The sequence below is a fragment of the Poromitra crassiceps genome (assembly GCF_964638095.1).
Source record: "Poromitra crassiceps genome assembly, chromosome: 12".
NCBI classification, from domain to species: Eukaryota; Metazoa; Chordata; class Actinopteri; order Beryciformes; family Melamphaidae; genus Poromitra; species Poromitra crassiceps.
In genome coordinates this window covers 30,926,623-30,951,966 of record NC_139632.1, presented here as the reverse complement: position 1 = coordinate 30,951,966, position 25,344 = coordinate 30,926,623, and the positions used below count along the sequence as shown (strand labels likewise).

General features: G+C 44.4%; 5 protein-coding genes across 5 annotated transcripts in view; 3 read left to right on the top strand and 2 right to left on the bottom strand.

Moving 5' to 3' along the window:
- Positions 1-3,713: 3,713 nt before the first annotated feature.
- Positions 3,714-9,019, top strand: LOC310786281 (carnitine O-palmitoyltransferase 2, mitochondrial-like; the record flags this gene model as incomplete). Its single annotated transcript, XM_083647443.1, has 5 exons — positions 3,714-3,895; positions 5,231-5,311; positions 5,779-5,885; positions 5,982-7,286; positions 8,691-9,019. The coding sequence occupies 5 exons, from the start codon at positions 3,714-3,716 to the stop codon at positions 9,017-9,019; spliced, it is 2,004 nt and encodes a 667-aa protein (XP_083503569.1).
- Positions 9,020-10,217: 1,198 nt separating this feature from the next.
- cpt2 (carnitine palmitoyltransferase 2) lies at positions 10,218-14,492 on the top strand. The gene is made up of 5 exons (XM_083647610.1): positions 10,218-10,639; positions 10,936-11,016; positions 11,143-11,249; positions 11,338-12,645; positions 13,369-14,492. Exons 1-5 carry the CDS (start codon positions 10,461-10,463, stop codon positions 13,695-13,697), a joined length of 2,004 nt encoding a protein of 667 aa, XP_083503736.1. The 5' UTR covers positions 10,218-10,460; the 3' UTR covers positions 13,698-14,492.
- A 65-nt stretch (positions 14,493-14,557) lies between these two features.
- magoh (mago homolog, exon junction complex subunit) lies at positions 14,558-18,491 on the bottom strand. The gene is made up of 5 exons (XM_083647611.1): positions 18,332-18,491; positions 17,888-17,946; positions 16,555-16,665; positions 16,247-16,329; positions 14,558-14,875 (listed from the first exon to the last, which is right to left on the bottom strand). The coding sequence occupies exons 1-5, from the start codon at positions 18,420-18,422 to the stop codon at positions 14,776-14,778; spliced, it is 444 nt and encodes a 147-aa protein (XP_083503737.1). The 5' UTR covers positions 18,423-18,491; the 3' UTR covers positions 14,558-14,775.
- A 147-nt stretch (positions 18,492-18,638) lies between these two features.
- aatf (apoptosis antagonizing transcription factor) lies at positions 18,639-20,870 on the top strand (the record flags this gene model as incomplete). Its single annotated transcript, XM_083647779.1, has 1 exon — positions 18,639-20,870. One exon carries the CDS (start codon positions 18,639-18,641, stop codon positions 20,352-20,354), a length of 1,716 nt encoding a protein of 571 aa, XP_083503905.1. The 3' UTR covers positions 20,355-20,870.
- Positions 20,871-22,242: 1,372 nt separating this feature from the next.
- Positions 22,243-25,344, bottom strand: part of uck2a (uridine-cytidine kinase 2a) — a gene marked incomplete at both ends in the record, with an annotated part of 5,996 nt that continues 2,894 nt past the window's right edge. The window contains 6 exons of the mRNA XM_083648182.1: positions 22,243-22,385; positions 23,223-23,271; positions 23,380-23,477; positions 23,616-23,758; positions 23,952-24,048; positions 24,403-24,562. Coding sequence (XP_083504308.1) covers positions 22,243-22,385; positions 23,223-23,271; positions 23,380-23,477; positions 23,616-23,758; positions 23,952-24,048; positions 24,403-24,562 — 690 coding nt within the window. The remainder of the gene's footprint in view (positions 22,386-23,222; positions 23,272-23,379; positions 23,478-23,615; positions 23,759-23,951; positions 24,049-24,402; positions 24,563-25,344) is intronic.

Sequence of the window (25,344 nt, the reverse complement as noted above, 5' to 3'; positions counted from 1 at the left end):
GGAATCGCGTCGTCCTCGGGCACATCCACCTCCACCAACTGCACGTTCATTCTGCGGGCAAGATTTACAGCCGCAGGTGTTGAGTTGAGAATGTGCGTGTTGTCTCGAAGCAAACAGTTGCCTGTGTCTGTTTTCACTTGGTGCCTCCCAAGTAGGCGTTTGTAGGCTGCCCTGAACTGTCTGGCATTTGGGTTGTCGTCGTCCCCACCCCTTGCTCTTATGGCAGCAAAGAAGAGCTCCAAGTGGTCCTGACTCAGTCTGTAGGTCAGAAGATACCTGCATGGGGCATTGGCCCTCTCAACAAGATCATGGTAGATGTTGAGCGCACTTCTGCCATTAGCGATGAAGCCATATATGGAAGTCTTCTTTTTTGTCGTGTGAAGTGGCACCATCTTGTTGTACTGCAGGACCTTCAATCCACGGAGCATGGTTTCGGCCTGCTTCAAGATGGTCTCGGCGCGATCTTTCGTCGATGGCTTCATCAGGGCTTTGGAACCTTTTCCGAGAGGATTCCGGCTGTTGAGCACGTCAAACGCGGCGTCTACAGTGCGCACAAACTGCACAGTGGCAGCGCAACCCCTGAACTCCTCCAACTTCAGGCCTTGCTCACAGAACTCCATGGCGTTTGCCACACTGCTGCTGAAGAGCTGTGCTGCCGGGTGGAGATTCATTTTTTGTTTTGTCCACTGTATATGAGCCATCTTCAGCCTGTTGCCAAGTCGCAAACCTTCCTTCTCTTGAAGTCTGTTGAGAGCTTCAAAGTACTTCCACTGAATCTTCCTTCCATCTTCTGTCTCAAATTCCAGCGAAGACGCAAAGGCGTTATGTAGAAGCTTTAGCATGTGGCATGCATCCATGATCACGTGCACTTTATGTGTGGGGTTGTCAGGATGCAAGAAGTATGGCTTCATGTTGTCGATATTGAGGTCGGCACCAAGCTCCCTTATCATGGCCAAGTTGCTTGAAGGGGCATCGCATGTAAGTGAGACGACTTGGACGCCAACCTCATGAAGCCTGCTGAGGCTCTCCCTTACAACATTGGCCTTCTCTGATCCATCCATACCCGCGATGAGAAAGTATGCGATGGGGATTTTCCACGACTCATTGACAGCCACAACCATGAGGACCAAGGCCTGTGTGGCCAGTGTGTCGTCAATTTCACCAGTGCCTATGTCCACATAGCCATGGAACTGGTCTCCTACAAATTCGGTCATCTTGTGGATGTAAATGTCATCCATCATCAGAGCACAGACCGTTTCTTTTCCCTTCTCTCGGTTTGCCTCTACGTGACTTTTTAGCGCTGTGAAAGACGCCACAGTGAATCCAGGATCGGCCGAGACGCTGCTGTACCAAGAGCGTATGGTGTGGCTGTGTGGCAGAGCTCTGTAAAACGTATCACGCACGTACTCGTATGCCTTTGGGGAGTAAAAGTGCAACGTGGTGGCAAACTGCTTCAGCTCCTCATAGTACTTAGCTGCCTTTCCGCCCTGCTGGATCTTCCGCAAGATGTGTTTTGGCACTTCATCAATTGACTCGAGCAAAGAGGCACATTGACTTGATATCAACAGCTTTTTCTGGAGTTCTTCGATGACGTGCTTTAAGGTGCAGACTTTTTTCTTATAACGCCTGGACTTTTGGCATTCCACATTCCTTTTCCTGTACTTGAGTAAGATCTTCTCTGTGGCCTGATGTTTACGTTTCAGAGACCTCACCAGATGACTTGGGAAAATGGTTGGGATAGCTGTGCTCTTAAGGTGACGAATACCCTAAAGAAACAAAGGAGGAAAGACTTGTTAAGAAAGAATATGGATTGTAACTAAAATTACTTTGGCATGTCTGCTGTATTGACAGCAATGATGATTAAAAAACAGTGTCTATTAGGACTATCCAACATGTTTGTCTTACCTTTGTGTCCTTGGTGAAGGCATGCTCTTCGAAATGAGCACTGCAAAGATGAGATGATTGCGTGGGTTCCCAGTCTTCCCGTCTCATGTTCACCAACCACTTTTTCAGTCTGGCTGCATCATGGTCACCTAGAGGAAAACTGTGCAAAGAATATATGAAGTTGTTTTGATCAGCTGCCTTAACAATGTGATATTAAGTTCTACATTAAACTGGGCAATGTTGAAGAGTAAACTAATTTCAATAGCTTTATCAGTAGCTATATTTTATCAGTAACATGTATTTTATCAGGAACATATTCCGATTCCGTATTCTCATTATTACTGTTTTGCCATACAATGTCACGTCACCTGTTATTTTCTAAATAATTATGATTAAAACCGCTAGCTAGCTACCGATCAACTGCTTTTCTCCACATAACGCTACTATTGTGTGTGTGTGTGTGTGTGTGTGTGTGTGTGTGTGTGTGTGTGTGTGTGTGTGTGTGTGTGTGTGTGTGTGTGTGTGTGTGTGTGTGGGGGTGGGGGGGGGGGGGGGTGATCTGTAACGTTAGCAGTTAAAGCTAGCCGTTAGGTAGCGAACGCTAAGTTATCATTCGACGTTACTTTTTAATTTAAACCGGCGTCACAAAACTCGTTTAACTTACCGAAGAAACTGCAAAGACCCCTCAGAACCTCCATGTCGGTTAGTACAGTCTACTGCAGAACAATCCATTTTGTCGGTTGGAAACGTTTGAAACGAGGTTGCAACGAGTTACATTCTTCTTCTTCTTCTTCTACTTCTTCTTCTTCTTCGTTTGTGTTTATGTCGGTTGGCATCCTTAAATGGTGCATTACCGCCACCTACTGGACTTTGACGTCTTCTTCATAGTGTCTGTGTCTAATACACAAATTGAACTGATGTCACAAAAATGTAATATAGCCTACATACCATTGGAAAATGTTATATTGCATTGTTGACAGCTGTTTTTAATTAAATTTTCCAACATAACAAATAAAGAAAAACACAAGAACCACAAACATCTACAAAAAAACGATACATAGGCTACACATAGGCCTACACAAACAGATTCACTCAGATTCCCGTAGGACCCCCGCCCCTCCACCCCCACCCACAAAGATATCAGCTCGCAGTACTATGTGCCCTTCAGCAGTGTGTACAAAACTCAACCCTTACAGAACTCATTTTGAACAGATCATATGGACACAGGCAAAATCAAACAAACAAACAGTCTCCACCACAAAGCAAAGAAGAGACAAATGCTACCTAGTTATTATGGTGACGGCCATGGTCCTCACGCATGGCTTCAATAAATGCAGACCACGCCCGGAATATCTTCTACTTTAGGGCCATGCATACAGGCCACCGACATCTCCATGACAGCCAGGTCCACAACTGAAGTTTCCCATTGCTCAAAAGGCAGAGGAGGAGGAGCCTTCCATCTCTCTGAGATACCTTTTTTTCCGGCAGTAAGGCCTAACAATAGCCAATGCCTCTGCCTCAAGGATAAATGCAACTCAGTAAAAATCATTTATCCCTGGTGCCCTACATCATCATCGATGACACTCCCAACTCTGTCTCTGCCTGTCACTCACCAATGGAAGCATGAACAACAGGAAGAAAGCAAAACAGTGGGAGGGTGGTTACATTCTGAACAGCATGAGATATGAAATGTTGATCAAATATTTGCCAGTGACACAATTCAGCTCAAGGGGTGCACTTTTTGCACACACAATTTTTCATTTATTACGTGCTTGTTCCATTCTAGCATTCCATAAACTCACATCACGTAGTCAGATTGCTTGTTAATAATGGCAAATCTGCTTTCAATGCAATGCAGTGCCTCTCTAAGGAAATCTGGGAGTCTAAAATATTTAAGGACTGCTGCATTTGTCATCGATAAGCGAAACTACAGCAGCAAAAATGAGTCTTCAGCAGAGTACCTGCACCAAAGTGTTGTACCAACAATGCATTATCAGAAGAGTTTGCCCAGGTAAGAAGCTAATTGCAGATTTTGTCAAGTTCAACGTTATTGCATTAGATGTTCATCAAATTCTGAGTAACATTAACCACATAAAGAGAAAAAGAAAAAAGTTTGAAGTGAAGAGTTAGCATTTGTCAGAAACCTCCAAATAAATTTGAATGGGGTTGTAGCCATTGTTGCAGTGGTATTAAAACATGTCAAGTTCCAATTCACTATAAGAATAGAGGCTAGGCTACACCTTGACTACAAGCTACTACAAATATGCTGCTGTCTTTTACATAAAAGAAAATACTTATATGGACAATTTGCATTGGTAACACTTCCTTTTACAGTCCCCTAATTACTTTAATTAGTATTTATCCGGTAAATGGTAATTATAGTATATTATTGAGTAATTACCACTGACTGTAGGTAAGTACCAGGTAAATATATGGTAGCATAAATGATAAAGTAAAGTAAAATTAAAGTAAAGTATATGGGTACCGTATAGGTAAATAAGTATATACAGAGTAAATACCGGGTAAATACTTAATATACTAATTAGGGGACTGTAAAAGGAAGCATTACCTTTGCATCAATACACAGCCGACTAAAACTGTTGGATGAGCCAAGTATGTTGGATAATTTTTCTATTTTTGCTTTCATGTCGCTGTAAACATAGTATTCATATCTTTCCGCTGTAGGTGATAATTATTTACCTCTTTGTTTAGTGTACTATAGCGTAGTTCCTGATTCCTATATTGAAACATAATAATAAAATAAAAAAATCACCATCATTGTTTATTATAGGTAGTAGCACAGTTACTGTCTCTTTACGAAACTCAGTCAGGGTTCTGTTCCTCCTGGTTGTGCTTTTATAGGCTAATGATAGTTTTGTGTTTTTACATTTTTTGCTTTAATTATTACATACTCCTGCATTGGATAGTAAGTACTGCGATGTGGATTCATCTCTGGGATTGTGAATAAATCGTTTGTAGCCTACTTTATATATATATTTTTTTACATGGGAGCATCCGTGGAAGAATGTAGGCTCTACACACAGAATAGAATATAATTATATTGAGTGAGTAGTCATTCTTGATTATTATTTTAATTTGTGTGTGTACTTTGGCACAACCACACATTCAAAATCATATTCAACTGGTTTCTCAATTAATATTCTAGGATTGTAAACAAACTGCTTGCTGCAGGGTGTTTGAACTTGAACCTGAATGAACTTGAAACCTGGATGTGGAAAAACATGTTTTACAAGTAGTTTTTCCACATCCAGGTTTTAGGACTCAAATCTGGATTGCTCTATTGCTCTATTTGTAATTCCATTAACCCTACATTCATTCTTCATAGGCTACCCATACCGAAACTGGAAGATAGTATCAGGAGGTATTTAGCTGCTCAAAGACCACTTCTGGATGACGACCAGTTCAGGTAAGTGCAAGGAAATCAACATTTTCATTTGATTAATGTGACTGTGCGTGCTCTTACAGGACCTTGTTCTTAGGAGAAGCTATTCACCTTATGTTCCAACACAGGGGTCAGCCAGTTACTTCCTATTGTGTTTACACTTCCTGTGACAGTACAGTACTAGTGACCAGGTAAAACAGACTGTGTTTTGAACAGGAAGTCATAACACAACTGGGTCAAGTGGGCGGGGCTACATGAGGTGAATAGGCTGAAATTTGCAGCTCCCTGCCTTCCTTTTCCACCCTCCTTCACACCCCCATCACAACTCTTTACTTCTGGCCAATCACTGCGGTGGCTGTTCGGACATTTCTGAGTGACAGTGACTTTTCCATCTGCAGTGCCCCCCACTCAGAACTGATTCTAAATCATGTTTTAAACCATCTTTGACAAAAAAACATTGTTAACTGCAACCACCTTTTATGTGCCCCCAGAACAACAGAGAAGCTTGCAGAGGATTTCCAGAGTGGGGTAGGGAAACAGCTGCATGAAGAACTGGTCGCTCAGAACAAGAACAATAAGCAGACCAGCTACACTTCAGGTGAATGAGCCATGCAGATGAACATCAACTGGGGAAACTGGGAGTCTGTAATTAAGAACAGAAATTAATTTGGTCTACTCATATTTGATCTTTCAGGACCATGGTGTGACATGTATCTGTCTGCACGTGACTCTGTGCTGACCTTCAACCCCTTCCATTCCTTCTATCCTGACCCCAAGACGGAGTACAATGACCAGCTTGTGCGGGGGACCAATATGGTTTGTTCTGCGGTGCGCTTCATGAAGACACTGCGAGCTGGATTGTTGGAGCCAGAGGTTTTCCACCTCAACCCGGCTAAGAGTGACACAGACGGCTTCAAGAAGCTCATCCGCTGGGTCCCCTCTTCGCTGTCTTGGTATGGAGCCTACATGGTGAATGCGTACCCCCTGGACATGTCTCAGTACTTTCGCCTCTTCAACTCCACTCGCATCCCCAAGCATGGGCGAGATGAGCTCTTCACTGATGAGAAAGGACGGCATCTCCTGGTGATGAGACAAGGCAACATGTATGTGTTTGACGTAGTAGACCGGGATGGCAATTTGGTGAATCCTGCCGAGATCCAGTCACACTTGAAATACATCTTGTCCGACCCGACACCAGCACCTGCCTTTCCTCTTGGGGTCCTGACCAGTGAGACCAGGGATGTCTGGGCCGGCCTGAGGGACAAGCTGCTGGCTGCTGGAAAAGGAGAGGCTCTGCAGATGGTTGATAGCGCCCTCTTCTGTCTCTGCCTCGATGACGAGAGCATGCGGGACCATATTCACATCGCACACAACACGCTGCATGGTGACGGATGCAACCGTTGGTACGACAAGTCCTTCAGCATCATTCTGACAAAAGATGGACAGGCCGCCCTTAATTATGAGCACTCCTGGGGCGATGGGGTAACTCTGCTCCGCTTCCAGAATGAGATCTTCAAAGACACCACAGAGAAGCCGCTGGTGAACCCTGGATCATCTGCTGCTGCTGCTGTGGATTCAGCCTCTGCTGTGCGCAGACTCCAGTTCAACCTGAACGGTGAGCTGGAGAATGGCATTTTGGAAGCCAAGGAGAACCTTCATGCAGCTGTGTCAAAACTCACCATTGATGCGATGCAGTTTCAGAAGGGTGGGAAGGAACAGTTGAAGAGGAGCAAGTTGAGTCCAGATGCTATAGTTCAGCTGGCTTTTCAAATGGGCTTCCTGAGGCAACACGGAAAGACAGTGGCCACAGAAGAATTTTCCAGCACTGCAGCGTTCAGGCACGGCCGCACAGAGACCATCCGGCCAGCCAGCGTTCACACCAAACGCTGTGCACATGCCTTTGTCTGCCAGCAGGGGCAGCACAGTGTGGAGCAGCTGCTGGCCATGCTCAGTGAATGCTCTAAATATCACGTGCAACTCATCAAGGAAGCAGCTACAGGTGTGTTCTACATGTACTGTACTCTGAAAGCATATTACAAGTTATCACACCCTGGAATATTCACTATCCCACTGATATCCATAAGAAATAAATGCAGCGTCTTAATATGAAAATATATCCTTGAAGCCATCTTCATCACTTGCTTGAGTTACGAGCCTGCAGTCGACTTTGCAAATCAAAAATGGATTAACAGCAGAGAAAATTCTGGCTAAGCTAACTCAGCCCGGGCCCACTGTTCTGCTGTGCCAGCAAAAACTAGGGAATTATGGTGTAGCCTACTTGATTTGATGATTTTGAACCATGAAATTATTTGAGACATAAAACCCCTTATACTATCAAATCTTGATATTATATCCACATTTTTTAAATGGCACATTTAATGGTAAGAATACAATTCATAGGCAAAATACATAGCCGGAGCTTCCGGTTTTCTTCAGGAAAGTACTTCCGGTATGTATTTGCTGTAAATTACAGTGTCTCGTAATTTTACACTATTATTTCGGTCACAACATGTACATAAGATAAGAGTACATGAGAGTGTTTTGGCACTGTTGGAATGTGTATAGACCAAATCACCGTGACGTCACCATGTAAACAAATTTACTTCCGGGTACCACTTGGGGAAGGCGGCAGGTTTAAATGTGCGTGTTGTCAAATAAATGCTGTCAAACCCTCTCGCTGTTTTCGGCCGACTACTTTCAATTTAAATGGTTAAACGGTTGGTAAACATGCTTGTCCGACGTATCTAGCCTTTCTTCTGTGTTTGTTTGATGTAGTGTTAGCTAGCTAATAACGTTTGTTTGTCTGTCAAACTCGCTGTTTTTTTGCAGACTTGTTAACGTTACAGACAGAGCTACTAACCTCGCGTCACCAGGCTCTTCTCGGCGAGAAAGAGCTACTGACGCCACGTTAATTTAATTTAGCTTCAAGTCTACTCTGGTCTGGTCCAACAGGTAAATTAGCTAGTCTGGTCTCCACTAACGTTAGTGAAAGTGTTGTTATGAATGATATTAAACAACAACACAACACGGACGAACCATTTTTGTCTTCTTTGTCTGTTTTTGTCTTCAACACGTCAGTTTGTGCCGTCCACCGCCATTATAATGTGTGGACCTCAGGGGTACCCGGAAGTAAATGTAAACATCCCGCTGATTAGGTCTATTTGCTGGGTACTTAACAGGGATAAGATAGCTAGCCCAATACCACATACTACCAGTCATTTGTGTTTTAAGCTAACTAGCAGTGAGGCACGTAACTACTTTTCTACTACACGCACAGAGAAGAGAAGGGTGTCTTCTCGTCTTACTATCGAGAATATGGCAAATAGGCGAATCTCCCAAAATGTTGGTGTGTTCCTTTAAACATATCAGACATCAACATCAATGCTTTTTTCTCTCACTCCAGGACAAGGTTTCGACCGGCATCTGTTTTCCCTGCGATACCTGGCCAACTCAAAGGACCAGGCACTGCACAGCTTCTACCACGACCCGGCGTACGCTGCTATCAACCACAACATCCTCTCTACCAGCACCCTCATCAAGTCAGCTATCAACCTTGGTGGCTTTGCCCCCAAGGTGCCTGATGGGTTCGGTGTGGGCTACAGCGTTCACGACGACTGGATCGGCTGCCTCGTGTCGAGCTACGCGGCTCGCAATGTCCATGAGTTCCTGCAGTGTGTCCACAAGTCCTTAGAGGACATCTTCACTGTCTTGGAAGGAAGGCCTATCAGCTAAGGAAGAAATGTGTTTCTCATCACCAAGGAGCGCAGCTCTCGCCCTATAGGAGGCTGAAATTTGGCATGGAGGTCAAATGTGTGTGTGTGTGTGTGTGTGTCTGAAGGGGTCTGTTACTTTTCATGCCAATTGGTTAAAAGGGGGAGAGTGGGGGTGAGATGAGATGAGATGAGATGAACTTTATTGTCCCCGAGGGGAAATTTGTCTTGGGCAAATTTCCCCTCGGGGGGATTTTGCAATGCAGGATGGCAGAGGCAGAAGGCTGAAATTAGGCATGGAGGTCAAGTGTGTGTGTGTTCGTGTTCATGCTAATTGGCTAAAAAGGGCCGATGGGGGGGGGGGGTCGAAATGCAGGATGGCAGGGGCAGAGGCCTGAAATTTGGCATGGAGGTCGTGGGTGTGTTCAGGCCATTTGGCTGAAACGGGTGGTGGGGGGTTGGGCAAAATTTGAAATACAGGCCAGATGGCAGAGGCAGAGTAGGGTGGGGGGCTGCCCCTGAAAATAACAAAATAGTCCGCACACACTGATAGCTGCAGCTATTGCAAATTTGCGCTTGTTATTATATTTCTTTATTTCATTTTTGAAAAATGTATAATCATATGTACACTTTAAAAACTTTTTATCAAAGGTATAATTTACTGCATACAGATGAGGTGCCAGACTGATGAACTTCTGATGAAGTATTGTCCAGGGGCCACAACATCCACCAATCAAGAAGACACTGCTCTCTGCTGGCCAGAAGGCGCCTGCTCTCACAACATGTTAGAAATGGGTTGTTCCACCTATGAACCGTGTCACGTGGACCACCATCATCAGCCAAAGGAAGGCAGGGAGTTCTTCAGGGGCAGGTGTTCAAATGAAAAAAAGGGGCATGAGTGTCAAACAGCCTGTGTGGAATCATGTCTGTGTTTTTGGAGTACAGCAATGTGTCTTGTTATATCCATTTATTTTAGTGTTGGGCTATTAAAAATAATAGTTTTAATAGTTAAATTTGCTTTAATCTCTTATCACCCCACCCCACTCACCCACCTCAGGCCTGTGGTATATATGGACGGTAGGGGTCAGCAACATGCTTTTCAGTGCTAGTCTGTTGGAAATGCTCCAAGAGTATGAGAAGAAGCAGGAATTTGTCACGTGACTTTACTTGTCAGTTCAACTTCCTGTTGTGACATTCATTCTAAATAATAATAGTTTGGTCTCTGATATCCATCAGCGGTGTAGGTTTATAGACACAGTTGTAACGTTGGCTAAAGGGGCAAAGACTTTGGGGACTGGATTAGGATAAAATAGGTTAGCTAAGGTAATTAACGTAACATAGTTAATATCAGTTGGCGCTAACTTAGCTACTTCGATAAGATATCAGGTGACGTTAGCGTAGCGTTAGTTTGCTAGCTATTAGACACGAGAAAGAAGTGACATTACTAGCTGTTCGCTAGTAGAATGGCAAATCTGCTTTCAATGCAATGCAGTGCCTCTCTAAGGAAATGTGGGAGTCTAAAACAGTTAAGGACTGCTGCATGTGTCATCGATAAGCGAAACTACAGCACCAAAAATGCGTCTTCACAGTACCTGAACCAAAGTGTTGTGCCAACGATGCATTACCAGAAGAGTTTGCCCAGGTAAGGTTGTGCATTTTGTCGAGTTCAACATTATTACATTACGGGCTACATGCTTATCAAATTCGGTGTAACATGATTCGTGTCGATGAACACGTTACCTTGGAAATGTCAGGTACATATAGGTGGTCTAATGTAAAGAAGGTGACCCATTAATATAGCTGTAAGGGGAATGTAGGTGAAAGTGCACAATTGATTTGAGCTCTGGCACAGGAAGGCCACGAGGGGGCGGTGATACACAGGCTGAAAACAAGAGGCGGCTGTTGTTGATTTTCTACCATTTCATTTTTGCACTATAGGCTACCCGTGCCGAAACTGGAAGATAGTATAAGGAGGTATTTAGCTGCTCAGAGGCCACTTCTGGATGATGACCAGTTCAGGTGAGCACAAGGAAATCAACATTTTTATTTGATTACTAGATGCAGATGCCATGCTCAAACCTAACTCTTCAAATCTGAGCCGCAATACTATCAATGGCCGCAACCACATTTTTTATGTGCCCTCAGAACAACAGAGAAGCTTGCAGAGGATTTCCAAAGTGATGTGGGGAGACAGCTGCATGAAGAACTGGTTGCACAGGACAAGAACAATAAGCAGACCAGCTACATTTCAGGTGAATATGTGTAGTAGCTGAATCAGCAGCTGCTTGTAATGCATAATGAGCAGAAACTAATTTTGTCTCCTCACATCTTATCTTTCAGCACCATGGTTTGACATGTACCTGTCTGCACGTGACTCTGTGGTGCTGAACTTCAACCCCTTCATGTCCTTCAATCCTGACCCCAAGACGGAGTACAACGACCAGCTTGTGCGGGGGACCAATATGGTTTGTTCTGCGGTGCGCTTCATGAAGACACTGCGAGCTGGATTGTTGGAGCCAGAGGTTTTCCACCTCAACCCGGCTAAGAGTGACACAGACGGCTTCAAGAAGCTCATCCGCTGGGTCCCCTCTTCGCTGTCTTGGTATGGAGCCTACATGGTGAATGCGTACCCCCTGGACATGTCACAGTACTTTCGCCTCTTCAACTCCACTCGCATCCCCAAGCAGGGGCGAGATGAGCTCTTCACTGATGAGAAAGGACGGCATCTCCTGGTGATGAGACAAGGCAACATGTATGTGTTTGACGTAGTAGACCGGGATGGGAATTTGGTGAATCCTGCCGAGATCCAGTCACACTTGAAATACATCTTGTCCGACCCGACACCAGCACCTGCCTTTCCTCTTGGGGTCCTGACCAGTGAGAACAGGGATGTCTGGGCCGGCCTGAGGGACAAGCTGCTGGCTGCTGGAAACGGCGAGGCTCTGCAGATGGTTGATAGCGCCCTCTTCTGTCTCTGCCTCGATGACGAGAGCATGCGGGACCATATTCACATCTCGCACAACATGCTGCATGGTGACGGATGCAACCGTTGGTACGACAAGTCATTCAGCATCATTCTGACAAAAGATGGACAGGCGGCCATCAATTTTGAGCACTCCTGGGGCGACGGTGTAGCTGTGCTCCGCTTCCAGAATGAGATCTTCAAAGACACCACAGAGAAGCCGCTGGTGAACCCTGGATCATCTGCTGCTGCTGCTGTGGATTCAGCCTCTGCTGTGCGCAGACTCCAGTTCAACCTGAACGGTGAGCTGGAGAATGGCATTTTGGAAGCCAAGGATAACTTTCATGCAGCTGTGTCAAAACTCACCATTGATGCGATGCAGTTTCAGAAGGGTGGGAAGGATCAGTTGAAGAGGAGCAAGTTAAGTCCAGATGCTATAGTTCAGCTGGCTTTTCAAATGGGCTTCCTGAGGCAACACGGAAAGACAGTGGCCACATACGAGTCCTGCAGCACCGCAGCGTTCAGGCACGGCCGCACAGAGACCATCCGGCCAGCCAGCGTTCACACCAAACGCTGTGCACATGCCTTTGTTTGCCAGCAGGGGCAGCACAGTGTGGAGCAGCTGCTGGCCATGCTCAGTGAATGCTCTAAATATCATGGGCAACTCACAAAGGAAGCAGCCATGGGTGTGTATATAACATTTCTACAGGCTCCTCCAATAACCCTAACTCACTGATTTATATATATATATATATATATATATATATATATATATATATATATATGAGATAAATATATATGAGATAAATGCAGGCTTTTTGCAAGCACATCCTGAAACCAGTTTTCACCCCTAGTTCTGCGTTCTTGCTGTCATTACACTGTAGTGTAGGCTCTTACTACCTCATCAGTAGCATTTTTTAAGTCCTAGTAAAGATCCAGTAGTAGTCCTTCACCAATCAGAAGAAGAGAGGCAAAGTGAACGTCACTTCCTGCTTCAGCACTGTACCAGAGATTTTCTTCCGCAATTTATAGACCAATTTAGTAAAATGCTTATAAAGATAGTTTTACTTGGTCAAACCAAACGGTTCAGCTATATTTAGAATCGGGAGAGACCATAGAACATTTCACTCAGACCAAAAAAACTAAACGTTGAAAAAATATTCTCTTTAAACCCGCATTTTTTTACATTTTGGTCCGAGTGAAATGTTATGCGATCTCTCCCATTTCTAAATATATCTGAACCGTTTGGTTTGACAAGTAAAACTGTTTTTATAAGCATTTTACAAAATGTCTATTTGAAAATAAATTGCTGAAGAAAATCTCTGGAGGAGGAAGTGACGTTCACTTTGCCTCTCTATTAACAGGAGAGAACATCTCAGCTGATCATTGAATGCCTTTTCTCTCACCAGGACAAGGTTTTGACCGGCATCTGTTTTCCCTGCGATACCTGGCCAACTCAAAGGGCCAGGCTCTGCACAGCTTCTACCACGACCCGGCGTACACTGCTATCAACCACAACATCCTCTCTACCAGCACCCTCACAAGTCCAGCGGTCAACCTTGGTGGCTTTGCCCCAGTGGTGCCTGATGGGTTCGGTGTGGGCTACGGCGTTCACGATGACTGGATCGGCTGCAACGTGTCGAGCTACCCGGCTCGCAATGTCCATGAGTTCCTGCAGTGTGTCCACAAGTCCTTAGAGGACATCTTCACTGTCCTGGAAGGAAGGCCTATCAGCTAAAAGCAGAAATGTGTTGATCTCCAAGGAGAAAAAGTTGTACTGTACAGTGAAGGCAGTCCATCTCCACCTGGGTTTGTTGACCATTTCTGGGCATTGATACATAGTTATCAGAGTAATAGTTTTGAAAATAAACCCAACAGCAGACTCCATCTCCTCCTCAGTCCTAAACTTTTTAGCACTGTGGTTTAAATGCTTCTTCTGAAATGGTAACACATGTTAAGGTTGGGATTTGGTAATAATCACTATGTATGATGTAAAATAAAATTGCAATTCTGTTAAGCCTCAAATGAAAAAAATATTTTTCATCCTAGCCTGTGACAGTGGACAAATACATAGTAATTGTTAATGACAAACTGCATCCAATATCTGAAGTAACGGGAAAACTTAAGTTTGTACTCAACCTGTCATACAGACTTTCATACATCAATAACCATTAAGGCTTACACTCTTATCGTTTTGTCCATTCTGACACTGTACTAGACTCATGGTGTGTTGCATGTGTTTAGTATGAGTAAGGATTAAATAGTGATAGCTAATTTAACATGCAGTACTTTATGCAGCTAGAGCATAAAACCTTTAATCTTGTCTGCAGTGAAAATATATTCATATAATACTTTAGAAAGTTACACCATTACTGATCGGGGAGATTCTGTGCCTCAGAAAAACTGAATTTCAAACAAGCAGCATTTATGAATTGTCAGCACAATACCTTCTATTTAAATTGTCAATAGTTTTATGCCATTGTCAGCCGTATTGGTTGTGGTTGAATATAAATTATTTTGAAATAAAACTAAATTTTATTCACATTTGGTTTATTTTTGATATGCACATTTATGTAGCATTTTACAGTGTACAAATAATGATTTCCATACAAAATGGTCTTTCCTGAGCATTACAGTCGTTACCAGCAAAGGACAGTTGCAAGTAAGTTATTGTACGTTAAAAATAAGACAACTGTTTTAACTTTTTCCAACCATTTATTTAAAATAAAAAACAGTTCCATCAAAAGCAAATGTACAAATGCTGTAGTACAACAGGACAAACAACTCAAAGCAACTCAGACGAGGAAAAGGCAGCGTTAGATCGGCTTGATCTTGAAGTGGAGGCCAATGAGACTGAACACGAGACATTTCAGATCCTGAACCAGGTAGTAGAACACGCGAAGACCTTCAGGGTCCCTGAAAAATAATAACAGTTTCAATATAGTTAATCCCTTTGCCTGTAGTGAATACTTAAGACTGGCTTAGTCTATCAAGGAAGTCTATCTCTCACAATCTTTGAATGCTCCAGAGACAGTCTGTACTTCAATCAATTTTATATTTATATAGCACCAAATCGTAACAAGTTATCTCAAGGCGCTTTTTAAATGGAGCAGGTAGAAGACCAGGCCCTTTATTTTAGACCCAACAATTGAAACCATTCTCACATGCACTGGTGATTTTACTGCGAGGTCATGTGGCAATTGAAACAATTATCCAACAAGAGCAGCACTTGGCAACAGCAGCAAGGAAAATACCCCTTTAACGGGGAACAAAACCTTTAGCCTGTTCAAATTTGGCCAAAGAGGGGGGGGGGGTGAACCTCAGACCGGAGGAAGTTCGATGATATTCGATCAATCACGACGCATGTAAACAAAACCGAGGCAGGTGATTGGAGAAATTGGCAGATGTGCCCGCCTTCAGCGGATGTACCCGCCTTATATTCGTTGGGAACTATTTGGGACTCTGATTGGACTAATGAGAGGATGTCCTGCCTAAAGTCTCATTCGTCCAATCAGAGCTCATAATTTTCACCGGAGTTTCCCTTTCCGCTTTGAACGTTCCCCTGCATGAAGTACAGATGGGTAGGTGTGAGCACTTGCAAGCACTTAAGCCTGGGTGACCAATTTGGGGCCTGCAGGCCAACTTTGGCCCAACCCCAATTTGTTTTGGCCGACCATAGATTTGAAGAAGAAAAAATCTGCGGCTGATATTACTGTCTTTCAGAGGCTCTAGCAGGCTCATTTTTAAATGTAGCATGATTATCTTTATACCATATGAAACTAGAAGACCTAAGAAATCGATTGGGACCGATGTCAAGCTAGCATGTCGGGAAGGTGGGTAAATAACGCTCCAAAGCTAGGCTAAATTTTGGCGAGGGAAAAATTGACATGGCCATTTTCAAAGGGGTCCCTTGACCAATCACCTCAAGTGATCTGAATGAGAATGGGTTCTATGGGTAGGGTTACACACCTTGAGTTGCATGCACATTCATTCAGAAAGGTGGCTTTCACTTTGAAAATGTTTAAGCTTTTTTTTTCAATCAACACTAAATCGAACTGTAATAAAAGCTTTTATTTTGAAAATGCATTTTAGATTAAGAATGTAAATTGGCCATCAAATATAATACATTTTAATGTATTGTAATTTCACACAAAATCAACATTTATTTTTGGCCCACAGCTCTCCTTCCAGATTCATTTTTGGCCCTTCATAGGGAAGAATTTGGACACGTCTGCTCTTAAGAGAGACTACCAAATAGTTATACCAACACCTGAATAAAGTACTTACTTTGACTGGTTGACGTCAATCAATGAGCCAATTTTGGATGTTGTGAATGAAATGTGCTCATCTCCTATGACAATCTCCAGCTCCTGTAAGAGAGGGGGATAAAAATAGGAAAAAAAGTGTTTCCTAAGAAATCAAGAACACAAACAGTTGGAAAACTTGATCTGTCAATGCTGCCTTAATCAGTGGCAGAGTGCTGCACCATCAATTGTAAACAGCTTCGTAGGCACAGAAGGACCTAACAATCTACTGTGTCAGAGAGAAGCAACAAGATCGATATGAGTGATCCAGAACCGAGATGGTGGACAAACCTGTCTGCCAACTCTGTCAGGGGGCGGCCACAGCGCATCGTCTTCCTTGGTAATTTCACTGTCATCAATGATCCTCTTCAGCTCCTCCATCACACTCTTGTGGACATAGGCCTGGGTTGGTGAAAATGGACACAAGACACATTTGGAACTGAAGGTACCGGTATACATCATCAGAAACATGTAGATAAACTGTGTAGACTTCAAGGACCTGCACAATTTTTAAGACCGTGGTCTTGCATGACTAAAGTTACAACCCAACCTAGCCCCATAAAGTGACCCTACTACTGTACTAGTGTATATAGGATACACTGCAGTATTAGGGTCACATAGCCTTCCATAAGGCAATAGGGGGCTGTCAAAACGCTCTCCTACCAGTCTCCGAAGTCCGATTTAGCCGGGGCGGTTCAAATGATACTGCTGCGTGAAACAACCGTTTAAAAGCAGTCTTTCCACAGCCTGTGCTGAATTTAGGAGAGAAGCGTCCTGGTGCCGACAGGAACCTTGGTAGTTTGAGTATTTCATGACATGTTTTGCTTCCCAGGTGCGCTGGATTTGATGATTTGGTCACTGAGCCGCCGCCTCCGTGTGACTGCATGTGTTGTTTGCTCGCAGCGTGCAAGCGGTGCACCATGATAGTGAGATCAAACACACCCTGCTGTAAATTCAGCACAGGCTGTGGAAAGACTGCTTTTAAACGGTTATTTCACACTGCAGTATCCTCCGTAGGAGGACTATCATATTGTAGCGATCCTGGGTCTGGGACTCTGGGTGGATAAAGCGAGCACATTGTCCCTTTGGTCGGATGGTTAACGTGTTGGGCTTGTAAGTTGGAGACCTCGGGTTCGCGGTCATCGGAGGCATAGCCCCAGGAGCGCGGAGACGTTGAAGCGGCAGGGGCTGCGCTTCCCACAGGTGGAGGTAGTGTAGCGATCCTGGGTCTGGGTGGATAAAGCAACCACGTTGGTCCTTGGCCAAAGGGATTGTCCCTTTGGTCGGATGGTTAACGTGTTGGGCATGTAAGTTGGAGACCTCGGGTTCAAAACCAGCCTCGCCTGTGCCGTTACAATATCTTCGGATCTGCAATCGGACTTCGGAGACGGGTAGGAGAGCGTTTTGAACAGCCGTTCCCCCCTATTGCCTTATGGAAGGCTATGTGACCCTAATACTGCATGAGTGTATACCATGTACAGTAGTAGGGTCACTTTATGGGGCTAAACCCAACCAAGATGGCGAATAATTCCACACATTTAGTAGATAGATACCAAGCATGGAAACTAACAATACGAACAATGCTACTACAGTTCACGAATAATCATAAATGCCGTTAACCTACCTCTTTTCTGATCATGACGTCATTTTTGTAGTTGCTGTTATTTGCGTACCTCAGTTTACCTGCAAGAAAACAATCAGTTAAGTTACTTTTAAACCAAGTTTGCGATTAGTTACAGTACAATGCCCTCAACCAAAACACACGTGAGGTTACTCGCATCGACTTTAGCAAGTTACCAACCGTGCAGTCCACATGGCGCCATCAAATGCCCATTTATTTTAAATACAATCACGTTGTTAATTATTTATTATTATGTTAAATGCAACATAATTGTATGTTGTATTTTTCATGCAGTGGAAACAATAAAACTATAAAATTGGGCGCTAGCATCTCAAACGATTCCAATGCGGCCTAATGAGAAACAACAAGCCACTCTCGTCGGCTAGCGCTGTTAGCTTGCAAGCAGGAAGGCTAAAAGTGCCACATTGCCGCCTAATTACGACTCACCGTCCGGTCTGAATTCAAATTCCAGGAACTCATGGCCAAACTTTCCCTTGTGCCCAACATAATATCTCAAATAGAAGTCGCTTGTTGACATTTTCACTCTTCAGAAAGCAACAGTCTGTGTGAGGTCCGAGGGAACAAAACTAGCGCCGCTGGCTAACACAAGAGTAGTCCGGAACGGGACCTTGTACGCGTGCGCAAGGTGTCGCGAGTTGTTGAAGCGTTGAAGCAACCCGCCCGTCGCACTGGAATGATGTCATCGTCGTCTTCCTCACACCGTCAGCACATGTGTGGTGGTCGGTGTTGAACGATGGCAGGGTCAGTTTCACAAGAGCTCGTGGATTTATTGAATCCCTTGCCTAAATTCACGGATCCGGAGGATGACCAAGAGGAAGCGACAAAAGCCAAGGTCATAGAAAAGTTCAATGACGACGACGACGATGAAGACGGATTTGGCGTCAGTGTTCTGCGGAAGGACAACACTGCCCTGCTCTCAGAGACAGATGGTCGCTACTTGGGAAAGGCAGTCTCCCGTAAACAATTGCTGATGGATATTGATGGATCTGGAGAAGATGATGACGATGAGGAGGAAACTCCGGGAGAAGAGGAAGATGATGATGACGTTTCCCTAGGAGACGATAATGAGGGTGGTGGTGATGATGATGATGATGAAGACGACGACGACGACGATGATGATGGTGGTGATGAAGACGCTGTAGATGCAAATGAAGCAGAAGACGATGAAGAGCTGGATGAAGAAGCCATAAAAACATTGGCATCTAAGATGAGGAGCACTGACATCAAGTTTCCCCAGGAAGTGGACCTCCACAAGCTGACAGAGGGCATGGATGACCTGGGAGAGAGCGAAGAGGATGAGAGCAGTGAGGACGAGGAGACCGAAGGGACTGATGATGATGATGACGATGAGATGGAAGATGGCGGTGAAGATGAGGGAGCGGTGAGGACGTTTTCTCAAGAGAAAGTGGACGAGGCGGTAGAGAAAGGGAAAGCGGTAAAGAACCAACTTGCACTGTGGGACCAGCTGCTCGAGGGGCGAATTAAAGTCCAGAAAGCTCTTGTGACGGCCAACCAGCTCCCGCAGCCGCAGACTTTCCCAGAGTTCAAGAAGAGGGGCGGGGCTGAGCTCGCAGGAGCGCTGAAGAACAGCCACAAAGCATTAAAAGCCCTTCAGAGGTCTCTGTTGGAGCTGCAGGATCAGCTGCTGTACCAGAACCCAGACACAACGTCCGTCTCGCTGGGGAAGACCTGGGGAGCGGCAGACCAAAACGAGGATGAGGAGATAGGCAGCGATGAGAACGAGGACGCGGGGCGGTCTGCGGGCGAGGTCTGCCTCCCTAAACGCAAACTGGAGATGGCGGAGTACCCGGACTTCATGGCCAAGCGCTTCGCTGCGTTCCTGCCGTACCGCAACGCCACTCTGCAGAAGTGGCACGACAAAACCAGACTGACCACGGGCAAGAGCGGCAAGGGTTTTGCGGCATTTGACCGCAACATACTGACCCAGGTGGAGCAGGTGCTGATGGACAACGAGAGACTGGTGCGGCGCACCCAGACCCGACGATCAGAGTACAGAGTCCTGGGGAGCAAAGAGGCCTCTGCTGCTGTGCCAGAGACCCTCCCCGCCGCAGAGGGTGAGGAGGCAGAGCACCAGCTGAAGGCAAACAGACACCTCAAAGACCTGGACGAGGACACCTTCGACGATGACGATTTCTATCACCAGCTACTGAGGGAGCTAATCGAACGCAAGACGAGCGCAGCGGACCCCAACGACCAGGTGGCTCAGGGCAGGCAGTGGCTGGCCATCCAGAAGTTACGCAGTAAGATCAAGAAGAAGGTGGACACCAAGGCCAGCAAGGGGCGCAAAGTCCGCTTCCACTTCCACAGCAAGATGGTGAATTTTATGGCCCCTATGGATCAGCGTTCGATGAACGACGAGGCGCGCACCGAGCTGTATCGCTGCCTGTTTGGTAACAACTCGTCGGGTAGGGAGGTCGCCGGAGTTTGACATAGTCGTTTGGAGCAGACAGACAGGATGAGAAGAAAAGCCAAGGCTAGAAAGCACACAGTGCCTTTTCCACACGCACACATGAAGTTGAACAGCAGGCTGGATCAGAGATGCAGATACCTTCTGTTGTCTCATTGGCTTGTTCACAATGCTCGTCGAGACCGGCTGGACTGCTGCATTCTTCCATATTTTGGGGGTTCTGGTCTCAAGGAAGTGATATGGACTCATATAGAAGGCGCATAAGTTCATTAATAAACACACCTTGTGCAGACTGACTTTTTATTTACATTGACGTTTTTTGGCCCAATGAGCAGTTTGTGCTAAAATATCTTATAGATGGGTTAACCTGAGTCAGCAACTTACTGTGGTACATTATTTCAGACAATATAATGATGCATACTTTGTTCAATGGACTAACAAAAAAAAATCTATTGTTGTACATTTCATGTTCTCTGTTAATCATGTTTCTTCTGTCACCAAGTCTCTTAATCGATTCAAGTAAATTGTTTACTTTAAATCTGTGTCACTTTGTTCTATCAGTAAACTGTTTTAACACGTGGATTTATGACATTCATATTGCACGCATTCGATGCATTGCCACAACATTACTACTAAGTTGAATTTATGTTGCAGATCTATGTTCATTGACACATACTTTTGACCCCAATATTTGTAAGTTACTAGCGAGTAGAATATTTCAAATTTTCTGGGTAACCTCACCAGGATAGGACACTAAGCATATTAATGCTGCTTTTCCCTCACAATGTTTACACATAAGAGATGAAATAAAAGAGAAAAGTGATGGTCAAGAGTAAAGACAGATGACACCTTCCCTAAGGCAGTGCAACATAAGGTTACTAGAATAAGGATTTTTGGTTTAATCCTAAATACAATGTGTTGTCAATTTCAAAGGAACAAAACTAGACTACCTGAGAACTTGATCACAGGAAGCAAATGGCTTTAAAGAGAACATGACATGATGATGATGTACAAGACACTTAACAGTCGGGTGCATTTAGAAGTAATATTCATCTCAATTAAACCCACTAATGTTCTCAAACTGACAGGAATCTCAAGCTTAAAGGACTCAAAGAGAAATAATACTTGGTAATTTGATAACAGCATAACAATTTTTTTAAGTTACAGTACAGGAATGCACAGCTCAAGCATTAAAAGAAAAAAGTATTACATTTTGGCACAAGCACAGTAAAGAAACTGTTATTTCTTTGGTGGTGTTGTCATACATGAAATTACTTTACTTGAGGTGATTGGTTGTTTGACTGGACTCGGTGTCATATTTCTAATTCAAATGTCAGATTTACACACAACAAAGCAAATATTGCTCAGGGCAATATCATACATCATAAGCAACCTCAAACCCAGAACATTTCAAAATCTATTAATGTAAAAGCCAAAATATGCTTTTTTATGGAGCTTGAGAAAGTTGCATTGATAAAGGGAATGGGGTCGTGTACAGGAACAAGGTAAGGCGCTGCTATTATTAAACTGCAGTTGCACTATTAAATGCCAAGTGAGAGGAAATCTTGCAGGACAGCAAAACTGTATCTGTACTTTGTCCATGTCAGTGCTATAATAATACAAGGAGCAGTTAGAAATTAATAAATGACAAATGAGCCTAATCAAGGACTGGAGCTGAACCTCTGTGTCTCTCTCACCCTTCCTTCAGTCACACAGTAAAAGCTTTAGAAAAGAAAAAGCGCCAAAAAAGGAATGGGTTCTCTTTTCCTGATATATCCCCTGACTCAGTCCAAACAGAATCATATCAAAGGAGAGCCTTTCATTCCTTCTGCCTCGTTAGCCACGATGTAGCCCACACACACACAGTGCCCTAAGATGAACTTCCTCTCTCCTGAGGGGGGCGCCGTCTTCAGTGAGGCCGACTGCTGGACTCCATGCTTTGCTGCTTCTGGGCCTGGGGTGTTCCGTAGCCACTGAGGCAGCCGTTCAGCCGTTTGGTCACACCGCCGGTGAGAATATCCTGGATGTGTTGCACTATAAGGTTGATGGCCACTGTATTGAGAGAGATGGAGACGTGGAGTCAAAGCAGGCATCATGGATCAACATTATATTTTGAGTATTTGTGTGGTATTGATTCACAGTTGTCTTGAGAAATGTACTTCTGACCTTCCAATTATCAAACAGACCAACTATTTAGTCCTCAGAATAGAAGAGGCTTTCACATCCTTTAGGCTGAGCAGCACAATTCCCAGCCGTCAACACAGCTGTGTCCTTCAAGATAACCCTGTTGTGGCTAGCCGCTAGCGCCTCACAACATCTCGATGTGAACACTGCTATAATACAGTCTCTCTGGAGGTAGTTTGCTCTAACAATCAACCATGTAGGTGATTCTTCTTCTCTTATTTTAAGGCCATGTTCAGACTAGGAGGCCAAATCTGATTTGTGAACTTTAGTGACCTATTAATGATTCTATCCAGTTTGGTTTTATGAGTCTGGACGCTCCAAGTCTGATTTGTGTCACTTGTCCCAAACCACATATGGAGGTAGTTTCCGATCTGCTTTCGACCGATGTGACTTCAGTGTGGATGCGCTGATCACCCAAATCAGATTTGAGAGTGTCTTTTGCAGGGGGCGGGGACTTGAAGAGCAGAGAGCAGACATGCAAACACTGCCAGAAACATTGTATGTTGGCTCATTGGCTCATTGTATCTGGACACACAGATCCGACTAGAACACTTGCCCCAATCAGATTTGTGGCAGTGCGCGGACACACTCCCAAATCAGATTTGGGAAACCAATCAAGATAATGATGATGAATGACTTTAGCAGCAAATCGGATTTGCCTGTAATGTGAACATGGCCTATGTGGACAAATGCACAAATACTCACCGAGGTTATCCGCTCCTCTGGGTATGATCACGTCAGCGTACTTCTTTGTCTATATAGCATCAATAAAGACAAAACCAGTTTGACACACATAAATTCATATCCATGCAGGGACACAGGTAGTAGTAGTAGAAGTACTGCATGTAGGAGAGGCACTCACTGGCAGACAGAACTCGTCAAAGGCGGGCTTGACAAAAGTAATGTACTGAGCTAGAACACTTTCCAAGTCCCGTCCCCGTTCACTTATGTCGCGCAGCACTGCGTAAAATAAGACACGGGTAACAGTCGTCATTCATTTAGCATCAACGACTGTATTGCACTTTTGAATCTTGTCTTTTCAAATTACATTTGGCTTTTCTTTTCGGGTGCCCCGTCATGCGTGTGTGTGTGGCTCACCTCTGCGTGAGAGCCGCGTGTCTGCATCCGTGTCCACAAACAGCTTCATCTGGAAGAGGTCTCGGATCTCCTGAGCGTAGAACATCAGGATGCCCTCAAACAGCACCACATCAGCGGGGTACACCGCCACCGTTTCTTCTTTTCTGCCATACGTAAGATGAAAATAAATAAATAAATAAATAAATAAATAAATAAATAAATAAATAAATAAATAAATAAATAAATAAATAAATATAGATCTGCGTTACCTGCTTCATTGTTCTCATACTCCTCCAGTATAAGGAAACACAATACGTAAATGCAAATATCTCCATAAGGACCTTCAGACTGACTCACCTGGAATGGTCGACAAAGTCATAAACGGGGATCTGCACCGTTTTGCCCTCCATGATGTCCCACAGAGTTGCAACTATGAGATCATTATCAAATGCATCTGTGGGATACAGAAGGGAGGAGAGCACAAAACGATCAAAGATCATTTCTCTATGGTAGTCTGTGGTGGTGCCAGGCTTTCCCAGCAGGAGGTGACATGCTACCTGCTAGCTTCCTGCTAGCACCAGACAGTGACCATCCAAACCTCACACCAAAGGCCAGAATTACCGATTACAGACGGATTACAGGCAGCTCAGACTGCTGGAAGTTATAAGCAGCATTCTGAATAGACTGGGCCTGAAGTGGGCTGATGGGAGACACACAGCTGTAACAGGCAAGCAGACAGCCTGGTTCTTGGTCACTGGATCAAATTAATGGAACAAGGCCTGCTGTACTCAGGTACATCATGACATACCTGGGTGGTCAAAGTTGAACTGTCCCTTGAGTGCCTTGGCCTTCTGCTCGGGGGTGAGGACCCTGTAGAAGCTGTCCTGGCTTAGGATGGCCACTTGCCGCTGGTGGTGGTCGATCTTGTTCTGCCCCAGCAGCTCCATGATCTTATTGCACACCGACGACTGGCCAAGAAGAACAAAACAAGAAGAAATACATTGAAACACCACAGCCTCCATCATCTGAAGCAACTTTGCATGCTATATTGACACCATCTTTCTGGTATCTGGGACACTTATACCTTTTGACAGCTATGGGTGTCAAATTGTATGTGAACAACACTGAAGTTATTTAATGAGACTCAACACACTCATCTTCGGGTAGGATTTCAGCAATCATCCGATTGGATTAAATAAGAACAAACAAGATTTTGATCATTAACATTGGGAATTGTATTGAGTCATCCAACCTTCTCAGTCTTAATGTTGTTTCTGTCTTCTTCAAAACTCATAGGCAGAGACTCGGTACATTTTGATGCTGAAATCATGCTGATCATTTGGAGACACGACATGACAACATACACTCACCGAGCACTTTATTAGTAACCCCTGTAGACCTGCTTATTCATGTAATTATCCATTCAGCCAATGATGTGAGAGCAGTGCGATGCATAAGATCATGCAAATACAGGTGATCTCAGTGACATTGACCATGGCTCTTGGTACCAGAGGGGCTGGTTTGAGTATTCGTGAAACTGCTCATTGTGGTAGAAATTATAGGTTATCCATACCATATCTGTAATGTATGTATCTTATGATGGGAACTATGTGTGTGTGTGTGTGTGTGTGTGTGTGTGTGTGTGTGTGTGTGTGTGTGTGTGTGCGTGTGTGTGTGTGTGTGTGTGTGTGTGTGTGTGTGTGTGTGTGTGTGTGTGTGTGTGTGTGTGTGTGCGTGCGTGCGTGCGTGC

Coding starts and splice junctions, on each gene's coding strand:
- magoh (XM_083647611.1), bottom strand. CDS start 18,422: ATGTCAACAAGCGACTTCTATTTGAGATATTATGTTGGGCACAAGGGA. Junction 16,330..16,554: donor CTGACAGAGTTGGCAGACAG/GTTTGTCCACCA, acceptor CCTCTCTTACAG/GAGCTGGAGATTGTCATAGG. Junction 14,876..16,246: donor ATTGACGTCAACCAGTCAAA/GTAAGTACTTTA, acceptor ATTATTTTTCAG/GGACCCTGAAGGTCTTCGCG.
- cpt2 (XM_083647610.1), top strand. CDS start 10,461: ATGGCAAATCTGCTTTCAATGCAATGCAGTGCCTCTCTAAGGAAATGT. Junction 10,640..10,935: donor TACCAGAAGAGTTTGCCCAG/GTAAGGTTGTGC, acceptor TTTGCACTATAG/GCTACCCGTGCCGAAACTGG. Junction 11,250..11,337: donor GCAGACCAGCTACATTTCAG/GTGAATATGTGT, acceptor CTTATCTTTCAG/CACCATGGTTTGACATGTAC.